At 35.7% G+C, this 16,629-nt stretch overlaps 2 protein-coding genes across 2 annotated transcripts in view; both read left to right on the top strand.

The window, feature by feature from the left end:
- The first annotated feature begins 1,474 nt into the window (after window positions 1–1,474).
- dusp19a (dual specificity phosphatase 19a) lies at window positions 1,475–6,135 on the top strand. Its single transcript, XM_088605172.1, has 4 exons — window positions 1,475–1,859; window positions 2,587–2,633; window positions 2,737–2,889; window positions 4,641–6,135. Exons 1-4 carry the CDS (start codon window positions 1,637–1,639, stop codon window positions 4,857–4,859), a joined length of 642 nt encoding a protein of 213 aa, XP_088461298.1. The 5' UTR covers window positions 1,475–1,636; the 3' UTR covers window positions 4,860–6,135.
- Window positions 6,136–9,157: 3,022 nt separating this feature from the next.
- The window catches only part of pde1a (phosphodiesterase 1A, calmodulin-dependent), a 114,402-nt gene continuing 106,930 nt past the window's right edge, over window positions 9,158–16,629 (top strand). Inside the window, exon 1 of the mRNA XM_088605170.1 lies at window positions 9,158–10,236. Within this exon, the coding sequence (XP_088461296.1) occupies window positions 10,014–10,236 (223 nt within the window). The 5' untranslated portion in view covers window positions 9,158–10,013. The remainder of the gene's footprint in view (window positions 10,237–16,629) is intronic.

The raw sequence follows: 16,629 nt of genomic DNA, 5'->3' as shown, positions 1-16,629 counted from the left end.
AATCACTCCCCCTCCAATTACATCCAATATTATTGAAGTACAAGATGTGCATACACCTTTTTAAGCTTTTTTTAACCACTTTATTCAATACAGGGTTTATACAGAGTTATGGGTGAGCTGGAATCTATACCAGCAAGCAATGGGTATAAGGCAGAACACATCTAAGATAGGATGCTAGTCCATTGCAGGGCACGCACAGACTCACACCAGGAAACCATGCAAACACATAAACAGAACATACAAACTCCACACAGATAGCAACCCAGGTCCAGAATTGAACCCAGGGGCCAGGGATTTAAATATTGTATATAAATAAACTTAATTGTGAATATATCAATATAATAAATACTAAAAACTGCAAACAAGAATCTAAAATTGAAGTAAATTACTTTAAGTACATATCCCCCCCCCCCACCACCACCACCACCACCACCGTTATGGAAAACCTAATTTATTAAGGTGCACAAAGTAATTAATTTAATGCAAATACTCAAGCATCATAAACACGTAGTTTTCCAAAAAACACAGGGATTATTTGACCCTATTTAAATAAAATAAAATTTTAAAATAATTACTGCATTTTTCATGATGCTGGTCTCTCATCTGGTGGGCACCCTTTTCAGACATTACAAGGGATAACACTTTATGTACCCGCCATGATCTCCAATCAGGTGATAATGTACATTATCAAATTCATATCAAAATAATGTACATTACTTCCTGCTTTATTTTCTCACATCTATATCATTAGAAGAGTGTGAATACTTTTACAATGCCTCATATGTCTCACAAAAACAATATGCAGTTGTATATTACAACAGTAGTATATCACAAAAAACAGCGAAATATATCTAGTTTAAACATAAAATATGGTATATGTCATCCAATATTCATGAGTATATTTGAAGTTTATAATATTTAAGTTTATAACAATAGAATAGAATAAATAGATTTATAACATCTATGTGGGATATCCTTTATTTCAAGTTTTTTATCTGTGCTATCTCCACTAAAATGAAAAAATATTGATATATTAATACAAAAAGTCACTGTTTTCATCACGTCCTTGATTTTGATACTTTTTTTCATTTTAAATTCACTAAATTAATACGTTTTACCCATTCTGTCTAGGTGTATTTACATTACACTTGAATTATTTGTGTGCTAATATAATGTTTAATATTTTAAAATATGACGAAAGATAACGTGATTCTAATAGAGGGGTCGTTTAATGTGTTTTGTGTTTTCTTAAAAAAATAACACGTTTCTCTTTAAGGGGAAGCTCGGAATTATCCAGCCATCCATTTTCAGTAAACGTGACGCCTAGGAAGTCAGTTCTTGGGAATGAACACTAGCCTGGTTCTTCTGTGAATGAAGTACGCAGCAATTGCTGATAACCGGGGTGTACGCTGCCATATACTTCCGCACCTACAGATGGCGATGTTTTAAAGTACTACATGCTCCCAAAAAGATATCTAGGTTACAGATGGTTTCTTCTCGGTTTTCAGGCAGTTGATAGCAAGTGACGAGATCTTCGGTGAAGTACAAGAGCGTACTGGAATCCCATTGCGGCAAGTGGACAGCTGAGTTACTGTAGACTTTTTCTGCTTTGAACTGTTCCTGTAACACACATGTAATGCATTCGCTTGCTCATGAAATAAGGGCTTTTTCAAAGTCGGCATTGAAAAAGCAATGTACCAGGGTAACGACTTTAACTGGGAAAAGAATAATAGAAACGTGGAAAGACTCCACTGTGCAGGTGGTTGAAGAAACCGTACAACCCGAAGGTGCTTGTGGATATGTTCAGGATCTCAGTTTGGATCTCCAAGTCGGTATCGTCAAACCTTGGTTACTGCTTGGTGAGACAAATAGTTTTGCATTGTCAAATGTCATTCACACAGATTTAAGAAAAAAAAATTGCACTTAGCAGTAAAGCTGTCAGAATTCATTTTTGAACCACGTGTTAAGTTTTCAATTCCATTTAGTTTAAGCGTTCTGAAGTTTTACTTTAAGGGAAATGCCTTATTATTTTAAGAAGTTAGAGCAGCTGTTGACTTCAGGGATAGCAAACAAGGCACTGCAAGTAAGAAACGCTTCTGGAAGCACAAATCAGTTACTGTATATTAAGATACATTGATGTTTAATTTCAGTGTTGTGTTTTTGGTTATGAACTTTGGTATATGCTTAAAGTATTAATTTTAAATGAGTCCTTTATCAATGAATAGTTTAAAAATGTTTTTTATGGTACTTTCTACACTTGTTTTTAATACAGTCCCCTTTATCAGAGAAGCTTGTGAATTGCATTTGAGATGCAACATTTAAAACATGCTCTGTAAAATGCTTGTCTTTTGAGGCGGGGCTCTGATTTTAGATTATTTAAAGAAAACTGTAGTTCTGTTCAAGCACTTAATATGGATGGATGAGTTACGCTAAGTAGCATACATGTCCACTCTCTCAGGTTCCTGTAATAAGCCAACCATCTTCCCTTCTAGTGTTAAAACACTAGAATAATAACTGCAGTATTCGTGTGAAAATGACACCTATTATTAATTAAAACATTGATGTCAGTGTTCTTTTTTGTTCTAGCCTCACAAGATGTTGCCCAGGACTTTGATACATTAAAGAAATTTAAGGTATTATTTATTTTCAGTGTCTGCTGTATGATATTTAAATTTCTTTACACATTGGCCTTCGATGAGTGTATTTTAAGTAACATTTACTGTTGATCTTTTTCAGGTTACACACATATTGAATGTTGCATATGGTGTTGAAAACACTTTTCGAGATCAGTTTGTTTATAAGCAGCTTTCCATACTGGATCTTCCAGAGACTGTCATTACCTCATATTTCCAGGAATGTTCAGAGTTTATAGAGCAGGTCAAGGCACAGGTAGGCCTTATACTTTTGTTGCATTAGAATAGTATGTTACTTTACGAAACAAAAGGGTGTCCCCTTTGATAGATCTCTAGATTGTAATTTCCTTTCACAAACTTAAGTTATATTTCATTTATTTTAATTTAAGAAAGTATGTAACAATTTGTTCATCTAATCATACTGCCTCAGATTAGTTAAAAAGCAAGTAAGGAGTATATCATGTATTTAAAAAATTCTAGGAGACCTGTCAACGTGTTTCCATACATCCATTCATTTTCTAATTGCCTCAGGGTTGCAGGAGAGCCAGATCCTATCCCAGCAAGCAACAGGTACAAGGCAGACTGACACAGACACGCACACACTCACCTACTGTAAGGCCCATTGTCCCAGACACCAATTGACCTATCAGTATGTTTTTGGACTGTGGGAGGAAACCGGAGCCCCCAGAGAAAACGCATGTGAATGCGGGAAGAACACCCCACGCAGATACAGCAGCATGCCAGGTCCGGAATTGAACCAGGGTCCCGGGCAGTGAAGTAACTGTGTTAACCACTGTGCCACCATGCCACTTGTTAATGTATTTAATGAAGAAATCTGATAATCTCGTTAACTAAATCTTTGCAGTAATTTCCTGAGTGGTCAGTTTTAGGAGACTGCCTATTTGATACCCCGCAGTCTGCTGGTGCAGAACATTCCTTGCACCTGATATCAACATGGCAGTGCTAGTTTTCATGATCCATTATTCAGTAGGTAGATAACGATCATATCTCTACAGGCCATTGTATCTCATGCAGCCTTGTTGCCAAACCACTGTCATGGTAATCAGCAGCCTTACTCTATTGCATTAAAGGAACTCACGGAGGTACAGTATATAATTACATCATGTATTAAAAATAAGTTTCCACTTTACACTTAAAATTGATCTGTCACCATTTTCGTTTGCAATCCAATTAATTCTGACATCATGTTTTATTGATTATAATTACATGGAATACTAGTAATAATTAATAATAATGTCTTACACTTATATAGCGCTTTTCTGGACACTCCACTCAAAGCGCTTTACAGGTAATGGGGGCTCCCCTCCACTAGTGTGTCATCTTATTGTTCTCTTGCAAATGTAGAGGTTTACTAAAGGCTAATTTCATTTCAAGTCCTTTTAGGTATAATAAAATATAATCTATTTCAATGAAATTGTGTTTTCAGCTAACATATGTGTTGAAAACACCTTTTCTTCATATACTGTATAGTAAGTGCCAAGTCTATGAGGAAACAAATGCAACTTCGTTAAAGAGGTTAAAGAAAATTAAGAGAAGATAACCAGTGATTATTTCCTTTACATTTGCCAACTCTAACAAACAAAGACAGGGAGAGAAACTTCATTTTTATTTAATAATATGGCTATGTATCATTTTTTGCTGTAAATAGGGAATACAATATGCTTGCTGGCATAGGCATAGGTTCTCCTGTGATCCTGAATTGGAAAAAGGGGTTAAAAATGGATGGATGCATGTTTTTGACCAACACATCTACTAAACGTACTCATACTGTATATCAGTAGTATGCAGTATGAAGGTATTTTCACGATTTGGTTAAGTATATGGTTCTGGATCTTACTTCATGCCTCTCATGAAGGTTCTACCTTTTAATCTTGACACTGGTTGTGTATTGTTTCTAATTCTTCTTAAATGCTTTTTTCACAAAGTTAAAAAAGCAAGACAGTGTTAAGTACTATGTGAAGATTTTGTTTTCCCTTCTCTCTTTAGAACGGAGTGGTGCTTGTTCACTGCAATGCTGGGGTGTCCCGCTCTGCATCCATAGTCATTGGATACCTGATGTCAATAGAAGGTCTGCGTTTTGATGATGCATTTGCATTGGTGAAGAATGCGAGACCAGCTATATGTCCAAATCTAGGCTTTATGGAACAGTTAAGAAACTATAAACCCTGCAGTGAAATTCAGTTTAATGGCGTTACAAATACTTAAAATGTTCCCCATTTACTAAAACCCACAATATCTGTAGCAATGGGCATACCACATTACTGTATGAGAATAAACTTGAGACCAAACTTTTTCAAAGTGCTTGAGGATTCTTCTGTAATTTACAGTCTCTTCAGGCTTTTAGAGTGCTACAAAACTACTTCATACGTTTTTAAGACATGATAAATGTTAGTGAATTATAAACAGAATACAGTTAACAAGTCCAGGTTTCTGTATTTGTGTTTTTTTTATCAAGGGATCTGTTTTGTGCAAGACTGATATTTCTTAGAGCTGTAGTGTTTCAGATTAAATGGAGTAAGCTGGTTTAAAGGTTTACACCAAAGTTAGTATACCTTTTTTCATTTTGGTTTGCCACTGACGGTTTGATACATTTTTAAACAGTTACAGATACCAAATTTATGAAGTTACATTTTTCCATAGAAATTGTAATTATTTAATGACAACAACATGTTTTTAATTTTATATGGCATTTTGAAAAGTTTTATCTATTTCTGTATATACAGTAGTATCTATATTAATCAATTTAAAAAAGTTTAATTTATGTGTCATTTTCTTCACAAAAAATGGATGTACCATCTTTTTCTTTTGAATGTTGCTGAATCTCTGAATTTTTATCCCTTATTTATATAATGCATATTAAGTCTGAGTCATTCATTTCTTTTAAGTTTTGTTAAAGCATGGATTTGTGGTTGATGACATTGTTTGAAAAAGTATTAAATAAAATATATTAATATATGAGCGATTGGGATTATTCCAATCCTGAAAACATGAGTACAGAACTTTTATGCTGTAGCTCTTTAAAATATTTTATTTGGAGCAATTGATTTTCTTTTTTTTTTAACCATAGTCATAACTGTGTATCTTGTAGGTTTTAAATGCTCTCAGTAAGAAATGCAATCTGCCAGTCTTAACAAATGACAGGAATTCTTTGGTCCTACTTGCTGATTTGGTTGCTGTTATCTAATCTGTTCTCAGAATACCATTCAGCTGTTTCTTAAATGTTTTTAGAGGATCCGTTTCAACACGATTAGGTACTTTGTTCCAGACATTGACTGGACTTTGTTTAAGTAAGTGTTGTCTGCTAATTTTAAATGTATCCTCTTAATTTCCTCTTGTGCCTCTGGGTTCCTGTGTTATTTTTATACTTGTTGTATTGCTTTGGCTTGACTTTATCAGTGCCTTTGAGGATTTTGAATACTTCAATCAACAGCCCCTCCACAAGTCCCTTCTGTTTAATATTAAAGCTCTTCAGTTCTATTAACTTATTCTTGCATGACATTGTTTCGAACTGGGGGTTCTTTGAAATTCTTTTTTTTTTGTATTGCCTTTGTCACTGAAATGCCCTGACTTAGTTGTGCATCTAACAAAATCATCTTTTTAAACATATTTTTCCATTTATAGTTCAATTTTACTTTTACATTTAACCAAGCATAAGCAACATACAGCAGCCATATCACCCTGCAACTCACAACTGGCAACCCACTGAAGCTAAGCAGGTGTGAGCCTGGTCAGTGCCTGGATGGGAGACCTCCTTGGAAAAACTAAGGTTGCTGCTGGAAGAGGTGTTAGTGGGGCCAGCAGGGGGTGCTCACCCTGCGGTCCATGTGGGTCCTAATGCCCCAGTATAGTGATGGGGACACTATACTGTAAACAGGCTCTGTCCTTCAGATGAGAAACCGAGGTCCTGACTTTGTGGTCATTAAAAATCCCAGGGCGTTTCTCAAAAAGAGTAGGGGTGTAACCCCAGTGTCCTGGCCAAATTTCCCATTGGCCCTTACCAATCATGGCCTCCTAATAATCCCCGTCTATGAATTGGCTTCATTACTCTGCTCTCTTCCCCACTAATAGCTGACGTGTGGTGAGCATTCTGGTTGCCATCGCATCATCCAGCTGGAAGGGAGTCCCCATTACCTCTAAAGTGCTTTGAGTGGAGTGTCCAAATATATAAGTGTATATTATTATTAATATACATTAATATAATATATATAATAGTATATATTATTATTAATAATAATAATAATTATTATTATTATTTTATTATTATCAAAATTCTTTGCCTACTATCGGAATGCAAGATCAAGACAAAAAAATAATAGTTTAAAGAACATATGGAGGATATCTAATGAAGAATTATATCCCATCTAGCTTTCTTGATTACTAGTAGCTCATTGATCCAAGAATCAAGCTAAATGAATGCATTGCTTGTTCAAACACCTACAACTCTTATGCAAAAAAGTAACTATACCATTACAAATGCACTGCCCCTTAGTTTCCTTTTGATTCTTCTGGTCTGTGTTTTGCTGTTGATTCTGATGAAGTGTAATGGGTAGATTTAGTCAATTTCCTTCAGGATTTTGAATACTATACTTGAATCAGGACCTTATGTAATTCACCAAAACATTTCTCTCCCTCCAGCCACCTAGAATACGTTACCCGTGAAAATGAATCTGGCCACTGATCTCTGGAGTGTTTGATCCTTCATATAAAGTGGAAACTAAAACTGCACACGATATAGCAAACGCTGTCTCTCAATTGCATTTCACAATTTTAATAAAACATCATTTGATCCAGATTCCACACAAAACACTGTACCTTGCCTGATTTTGTTGAATTGCATAATCAGAATTTAATATTTTTTATCAAAATGTGAATGCTCAAACTGAACACTTTTTTGGGTTAAATATCAACAGAAACTGCAACACAACTTAAAAACTAGAAAATGTTGAATGCATAATTGCTGCTTTTACAGCTACAGATCTTTTTGGATACATCTTTACTGTCATTCCAGCCTGGGATGTCGCAATTTTCATCCATTCCCTTTCGTGTACATGTTCAGGCTCTAACAAGTGGGTTGGTGATCACTGATGGACCCAGCTGGAGCAATCTGATCATTTTTATGACCTTGTGATTAGATCATAAGTGATATCAAAATAAAGTGTGAGACCACTGAACAGTGAAATGATAGAAAACTGGGTGGGCATTAAATATATATGAACAAGTAATAGGTTTATTCCAAGCTGAAAAAAAAGAAGAAAGAAAACAACGTTTCGGCCGTGGAGCCTTCTTCAGGTTTGAGAAGGCTCCACGGCCGAAACGTTGTGTTTTCTTTCATCTTTTTTTTCAGCATGGAATAAACCTATTACTTGTTCCTTTGCAGCCTACGCATGCTGACACAGCTACCCACCTAAACTATTAAATATGAGTATTTTTTGTTTGGTGAAAAAAAATAAAAATTAGATTTCTTCATTTAATCAATTAAATGTTTGTTTGTTTTTTGGTCTGACTGAGCCTGGTCAGTCCTACTGACAAATCCAGGTCAACACTACAGGTCATCTTACTAAATTGCCAAAATGTCCAGGCCATTTGGTGATTACAAATTAGGTTGTGAAACTGCAGAATCGGATTCAATTTTCGTACCCCACTTCCTACCCCACCTATATTACAGTAGTAAAATATATCTGCATAAAATAGACTATTTGCTACTGTATGAAATCTACCATCTACTATCTATTCGACAGATTATGATGCTGCATTAAGATTAAATAATGTAAATAGTTTTTTTTAGGTGAGCAATTTTGCCTATAAGCATTAAGTCCCAGGGGTGTTTCATTTTGATTAACTCCAGCTCTATACTACAGTATAAAATAATGAATAATGAACATGATAAGGCATTGAAATCTTCAAATTCATATTGATATTCCATCAGGTAATAATATTGTAATAAAACATTATTCACCATTTGTGTACAGTAGCTTACTAAAGTCTGGAATTTCAGAAACTGGTGTCATGGTTCATGATGTTAAACTAAGTACAGTACATACAGTAACAGTATGTAGTTCCACAAAATTTAGATTATTTTTGTGCTCGAATTGCTAGGAAAAATATGGTGTAAAAAAAACAGATTTGTGAAGCTGAATTTTGAAGGCAGTCCTGTAAATGTGGATTAACATCTATATAATTTATCTGTAATTAAATCTATGGTAAATGCTTATATGTGTGTAGAGAATGGGATCAATCAAACAATCAAAATATTAAACAACCACAATGCTATGTCAGTTACCAGCTCCAGTGATTGTAAGGACAAAGATAACTAAATTAATAATATAAATGACAGGACGTCAGCACATCACATTGGGCACACACTCAAACCAGGACCAGTTTTCCCAGAAGCCAATTAACATACTGTACCGTTATGTCTTTGAACTGTGACAGAAGCACCCAGAGGAAACCTATGCAAACACGGAGAGAACATTAAGGTAGCACCGCAGGAATTGAACCCAGGACCCCAGCGGTGTGAGGCAGCAATGTTTACCACCTTCTATTTGTTTACTAAAAATAACAATTACACTTAATGGTATCAGTTTTCATTAAACGTCCTCAGCATTTATTGATCGTTTTTGGTTCAGATTTGATTCGGTTTCATATGTGATTATTTTGTCTTTTTTATATACCTAATTCCGAAGGAATTGCGTGCAGAGGCTTTCCAACTCATTCTCAGAATTATTAAGACCGTCGTTGTTATTGATGTGTTGCTGATCGCTATCACCGGGGTAACGTGGGACAAGCTTGCATCATTGCATTTTTTGGTTCACATGAGTTTACGAATGTTTTTTGTGTTCGTGCACTGGGAATTCTAAGTGAACTCATGTGTCTTTCCACATGGGACTTACAGGATAACCTAAGCAGAAGAAATTGTTTTTATTCTGGAATTGTGTTTCAAACAACAGCTGTGCTTCTTGCACTCAATATTCATTTACTGTACCTCGGATTGCTGAACTTAAGCTCATGCGAAGCATAAAGGGAAATAATGTTAGACGTATGGAGTGACCGTCACATAAAAAAAATACTGAGGTCTCAGTAGGGTGTCACCTAGCAGAGAGAAGATTCAGTCACGTTGCAGAATGCTATTTATTGGTTAAATAAAAACTACATCAGTGTGTTGAGTATTAATGCACAGCACAATTGAACTCCAATATGTAAGAACGGTGGCATTTCACGGATTTAAGTGTTCTGAATTGATTTCATTGCATTAGCTCGTTGTTTTTATTTTACATTAACAAAAGGAGGCAGACGAATGAATCACTAAAGCGGAGCGCTAGCTTGCTGTTTTTCTTTCTCGCTGCAACAGCTGCGGTTTACATGTTGACAGGGGTTTTTGTTATTTCTGCTATCCACATGGGCACCGTCTCGTCCACGCTCGCCAGAAGGAAAACTGCTACAGTTTTTGTCAAAGATTCCAAAAGAAGTCCTTCATGCAGAACAAGCTCAAGAACCGTCAACGATGGCCAACACGCTGTCATTAAAAATTCAGGCCAACGGGTAAGCCAGGAAGTCCAAAGGACCGCTGTCATCGGAGAGGAAGGCAAGTAAAAAAAGTTATACTGAAGTCGAACAGTCCCTCCAGTGTTTTGCAGAACACAGCCATTTATTTTTAACCTAAATTTACCATAATATAGAATGCTCAATTTTAAATAGATATTTTTTTCAACATTGCATTTGAACGTTAGACTTTGTTATAACTGGGCCTAATGATGATATATACGTTATAAAAGCTTGATTTTTTATGCCTACTAATTTATTGAAATGCCCTATGAAAAGCTATATAAAATGATCTGTCTAACATGTGCTTGAAAAAGATAGTCACATGCATTTTTATTTTACTACAGTATTTTATGAGGTCTAAAATGGGCAAACAAAACAACGTGTGTAATCTCTATTAAGGACATTGACGTTCTCCACTTAGTTAAATTAAACAATAATATGATTCATAAACAAAACAATGTATGCAATCTATGTGTATGGACACTATTTTTATTTATTAGTGATCAATGACATTATCAAAACACCAGCACAAAAAATAATTGAAAGCAGAAAATTGAGCCTTTGCATACAAAGTAGCCACTTAGTTTCAGACCTATATGCTTGTCTATGCAGAGGAGGTATTGTGTGGGTTTTAAAAGGAATTGGGATGTGAGACTAATTGTACAAAGGATCCCAGGGGATCTATATTCTGCATTTTATGAAAAAGTACTGTTGTTTTTCTAAGGACTTCTCAAATTTCAGCTACAGAATTATCAAGATGTACAGTATAAAACTGACATTGCATTGTAACACTGCTACACACTTCCTTCTACTGTTGGCAGTCTGTGAAGTAGCCGATGAGTGGCTCTGGTAGTTTTTAGAAAAAACTGAGGAGTGAGTGTATAGCAGTGATTTCATGGGTGCAGATATGAGCTACATTTTAATTTCACAGTGCCTCTTTCTTTCTATCTACACATGTGTTGTGTAAGGTCCCCTTTTTATTAATTGTATTAATATTTATTTCTCTGTTAAAAAAAAACTTGTTTTGGGCTACATTTAAAGACAGGTTTCTCTTCAGATTCAAGTGTTTAGTTGTTATCTCATCTTTTTAAAACCGATGAAGAGAACACAACACCTACAGTCCTGACACAACACTTCTCTCATAAGACTTCATTATCTTTCAAAGAGTACAAACATACACAGTTAAAAACTTTAATTGGATTGTTTTTGAAGTTCTTAAGAAGGAGAAACATATTGTCCCAGAACTTCAGAGGCCGACATATTTCTACATAAATGTTTTTGCCATTCATTTTAATTTGCTTTTGTCTGATGCAAGCCTCGTTATTAGTCCCCTTTTATCCTTTTGACCTTTATTTCTTGTGAAACAAAACAGAGGGACTTGTGAAATCAAGAACAGAGGGAATCCCTCAAAACACTGTAATGAGCTCCCTTGCTGTCGTTCCTTGGGGAAGACGGGCCTGGGGAAGGTCCTTACAATGTAAAGTTTAGAATCCGAAGACAATGTTTGTTAACATGTATGTTTTCCCAAAGGTATTGTACTGAACAAAAAAACACAAGTAAAGTTATTACTCTACCAACCATGTATATCATCTTATGTATTACCTGCATTTTTTGCAGTATGATACGTTCTGTCCTTAATATGATTTCTTTCTGCATGACAGGTTTAAAATGAAATTTGAAAAATTAACTTAAAGCAAAGAGACCTTGCTTTCTATACAGACCCATGGTCTATTCTATGCTTAAGGAACATTGATTACACGTCTACTAAAAGTAGAATTTCCACCTTATCAGAAGTGTATCATGTATGCTATGAACAACATTTCTTCTGGTGGGTGAATGATTAGAAAAAAACAAGCAGCATTTTGATTCTTTGCAGTAGGTTCCCAAATTCTCCCACCTTATATTGTTTCTTTCCTGAATCCAATGGACAAATTCCAGTTTTTGAAAACACCTTAACTATCTCAGTTGTAGGCAGTATTAAAAGGATTACCCATGGTACTTGGGTTTTACATGGCTTTTACTGTGTACATGCCACTAATGGGAAATTTCCTCATAGCAGATGCATAACGTCTGTTAACACAGTGGTAGGTTCCCAGTACAAGTCCGTTCTTAACAATATGTGTGCATACAGTACAATACATGCTTCTAGCTAGTTTACTAGTTGTAACTACATGAAAACATTATTTACAAAACATGCTTAATTTATAGGATAACCAGTCCAGCTGTTTGAAATAATTGTTATTCTTATTCCCATCATCATTGGCTTCATCACCAGTAACAACTGACAGTTAGTCTTGGGGTCAGCATGTTCAAATCCCTTTGTCATGACAACCTTATGTCATTTTATTAAAATTGTAGTACTGTGCTATGCAATATGCATGCTTTGCAGAGAAAGCATTATAATGACCCAGTCTCGATATTTTATTTCAAGCATCCCGGGATGCAGTGCATAGAGGAAAGAGAACAAAACCATGGAATTCATTAGGTCTCCTCTCTAGGCAATCGATTGTGCACAACAGATTGAGCTCTAATTTGCTTTTTAATGTTTTTTGTTGCCAAAGCCTTTCGGATGGCTGCGAGGAAAGCAATTAAAGATTTGTCTTAAAGCCAAATTAGGTATAATTGAGAGGATTTAATTCAGCCTTTTTTATTTCACAATCAAAGTGAAGAGCTGTTAGACATTAAATTAACAAAAGTGGTGCTGGGGTCAGTTTTCAGTGTGTTGCCCCTGTATTTTTCCAGGATAACCCCTTGATGAGATCTCGGTAGTAATGCTTGTGTTTTGTTGCAAGTAGAAATGTAAACATACCCTGCTTATATCCAAAGGCCTACTTAAAAGTTAAAAAAATATTTGAGTTAGCTTTAACAAAATGCAGATCCATTTTGTCACTTTATTTGGAAGTCTGGTTTCCTGTTTTAAGTAGACAGGTACAGTAAAACAAAATTATGCTTGTATATTTAATCTATAAATTCAGTGCACTTATATACAGCTGTTTGTTTTCAATATTTAGCTTTCATATAAAGCATTATATGACGTTAGAAGAATTTTGGTAAAAGAAAATGTATTTAATTATTTACAGCCTAGGCTACTTTGTTACTGTTATGCTCATGACAGTGTAAAGACATACTGTATAGAAGCCACTAACAAGTGAATGAGTATTACCATGGCTATTTGATTAACTTTGTTTTTTTATTCTTTTCTTATACTGATGTATCTGGTTGATTGTAAATGTAAAATGTGTAAAATATTAATTTTCCCTAATTAGGGTGCACCTGATACTGTATATTAAAATCAATGTCGTGTGCCATTGTCTGAAATTCAGACAGATATTTTCTGCCTTCAAAAACAAAAATTTAAGTCCCTAATGAACATTCAGATTATAAAACAGCAGTAGAAATTGGAAAGAAAAGTGACAATACACTACAAGAATTTGTTCAGATATTATAGAAAAACCTAAATTAGTATCCACATTTGTTGTGATCATTATAATATGTTATTAATCCTCCATCCATAGTTAGAATGGATAACATTAATTATAAAACCTTGATAACTGAAAAAAAAAACAATTCATGATATCATTCTATGGCATAAAATGTGAATAGCAGGCAGCTAGGCCTCATTTTAATAAGCAAAGTCTGAATGAGGTAAGAGATTAAAATATAAATAAGAAGTACCTACTTCTTCCCTTGTTATGTTAAGGAGTGCCCTTTCAAACCATAGACTGGATAATTTTAGTCTTATGCAAATCAGTATTTTCTCAAACTCTACACACAGCTTGTTTTATAAATGTTTTAACTCCTTAGTCTAGGTTCATTTCTTTTGTTCTTTTTCAACAACAACAACAACAACAACAACAACAACAACAATAGCAAAAGTTTCTAGAATCTGCTTACATTCCAATTCCAATATGGAAGATTGATTAAATAATAATTTTTAAAAATAAATAGTTGAAGTATTCAATACACTTAATAATAATAATAATTTAATAATTGTTCACACTTATATAGCGCTTTTCTGGACACTCCATTCAAACCGCTTTACAGGTAATGGGGATCCCCTCCACCACCACCAATGTGCAGCATCCACCTGGATGATGTGACAGCAGCCATAGTGCGCCAGAACGCTCACCACACATCAGTTATCAGTGGGGAAGAGAGCAGCGTAATGAAGCCAATTCATAGAGGAGGATTATTAGGAGGCCATGATTGGTAAGGGCCAATTGGAAATTTGGCCAGGACACCGGGGTAACACCCCTACTCTTTTCGAGAAGCGCCCTGGGATTTTTAATGACCACAGAGAGTCAGGACCTCGGTTTTACGTCTCATCCGAAGGACGGCGCCTGTTTACAGTATAGTGTCCCCGTCACTAAACTGGGGCATTAGGACCCACATGGACCGCAGGGTGAGCGCCCCCCGCGGGCCCCACTAACACCTCTTCCAGCAGCAACCTTAGTTTTTCCCAGGAGGTCTCCCATCCAGGTACTGACCAGGCTCACACCTGCTTACCTTCAGTGGGTTGCCAGTTGTGAGTTGCAGGGTGATATGGCTGCTAACCATACCTGCCCTTGACAATAATATTTCTCAAAATCTGCTTTATTTGATCTTCATAAAAAACCTGATACTGTACACTGTACAATGAACAGTTTTACTGAAATACCGTATTTCTGAGTTATCTGGGGTGATGTGGTCATTCTCTGTCTTACTCTGCTAACCGTGTTTTTGCCATTCCTCAACTTCTTGAAAATGCCTTGTTTAGTTTACTTCGTGTGACTCTTAGATGCCTTTCTGGCAAATTTGTGATAGTTTTTAAAGGTCTAACTCCACACTGTGTATCTTTCCTCAGATGCCAAGGCACCACTTTATATCTGAAAGGCCTATTCAAGGTTAATAAAATATAGTCCATTTAATCCAGAAGATAAGAATCATGTGCATTTTTGCTTCATAGCAGTAGTATGCTTAAGAATAATTTCCTGAAGTTGATCAATTTCCATTGGTGGAAAACTGATTTAAATGCAATTCAAACAGTATTTGTATACTGCCATTTTACACTTAGTAGATATTGTCTGTGAATAATAAAGCAAAGCTAGAGTTATTTTCTGAACATAGAAAAATCCACTGAGATGTCTTGTGTACTATCAGTAACTTTTTATATTTACTCTGCTTCTTTCATTTAAAGTACAGTAAATGTGTTCCTCAGTTTACCCTTGGATATTTTTAATGGAAATTAAGGGTGAGTTTATAACCTGAGTGATTAGTAATGGTTACCTTTTATTTTGAAAGTGGCAACCAATAGCAGCCCAGGAGTAGGTATAGTAATATAGCAGGACAAACGTAATGGTGGAGACAGAAAATATTACCTTGGAATCGTAATAATAATAATTGTAAAAAATCCTCGCATTTATATAACACTTTTCATTCTGACGAATCACAAAGTGCCTCAAATATAGAAGGGGACCCTTTTATCCACCACTGGAGTGCAGTTCCCATCTCGATGATACGCAGCAGCCATTATGCACCATTAGCTTCTCGACAAAGCAGACATGATGGAGAAGTGAGAAACTGTTTTGTTGCTTCAAGAGGGGTATTTTTCTAATTGCGGTATCTGCGAGAGGGCTACATCCCAGTTACTGTCCCCATAGCAGTTGTGCTACAATTTTTCAAAACCTTCTGTACTTAAGTATATAGTGATACAGGTCTGGACAAAGCGATTGTGCCAGAGAAACTAGTTTTTTTTTAAATCTGTTGCAGCTTTAAGGGTTTGACATAACCAAATAGTGAAACAGCCAAACAGTGCGTATACTACTGAATTGTGCACACAGTGTTATTCGGCCTTTACGTGGGAGGGGGTAATGGCTAGGGTTGTGGCAACATTTTCTGCTCTGCTCCTGGGTTTCCTTTGGGGTATCCGACACACTTATAGAATATTATAAGAATATTATAGAATATATCTATATGGTCTGTGTGTTCAAAGATGCCTGGAACTGCACTTTATGAACCTGGATGCTTAAGGTGACACATTAGACTTCCTTGTTGCTACTAGGACAGCTTGGATAAATGACATCTTGGATACATAGTTCCCATTGATAGTGGCTACTTTTCAAATTGAAACGAAATGGCCAAATTGGCCTCCATCCATGAAGCTCATTTTGGTAGGCCCACATGAGTTTGAAAGAGGAAACTGTAGAACATGTCATTTTTACAGAAGAGGAGCACTGCATGCTATTCTGTTACCCAAAGACACCTTAGGGTGGTGCTTTACAGCTTAGTCTACCTATGGCCAGAACTGGGTGATATTCCATTGATGGAATATGTCAGGAAAAAAGGTTAAATCCATAACTGGAAATTTTATAATTACACAATAGCACTGCACAAAAGCACAGACAAGTACAGCAGCAATGCAGAAACCTTTCTTATTTTTTTCATTTAAAATTAG

Source organism: Lepisosteus platostomus, chromosome 14 (assembly GCF_059453375.1).
Source record: "Lepisosteus platostomus isolate fLepPlt1 chromosome 14, fLepPlt1.hap1, whole genome shotgun sequence".
Lineage (NCBI taxonomy): Eukaryota > Metazoa > Chordata > Actinopteri > Semionotiformes > Lepisosteidae > Lepisosteus > Lepisosteus platostomus.
Note: the sequence above shows the minus strand (reverse complement) of the source record. Positions and strands in the feature narration are given on the sequence as shown.

Excerpts from the sequence above, each read along its gene's own strand:
- dusp19a (XM_088605172.1), top strand. The coding sequence starts at position 1,637 with ATGCATTCGCTTGCTCATGAAATAAGGGCTTTTTCAAAGTCGGCATTG. Across the intron at positions 2,634-2,736 it reads ATACATTAAAGAAATTTAAG|GTTACACACATATTGAATGT; the intron begins GTATTATTTATT and ends GATCTTTTTCAG. Across the intron at positions 2,890-4,640 it reads TAGAGCAGGTCAAGGCACAG|AACGGAGTGGTGCTTGTTCA; the intron begins GTAGGCCTTATA and ends TTCTCTCTTTAG.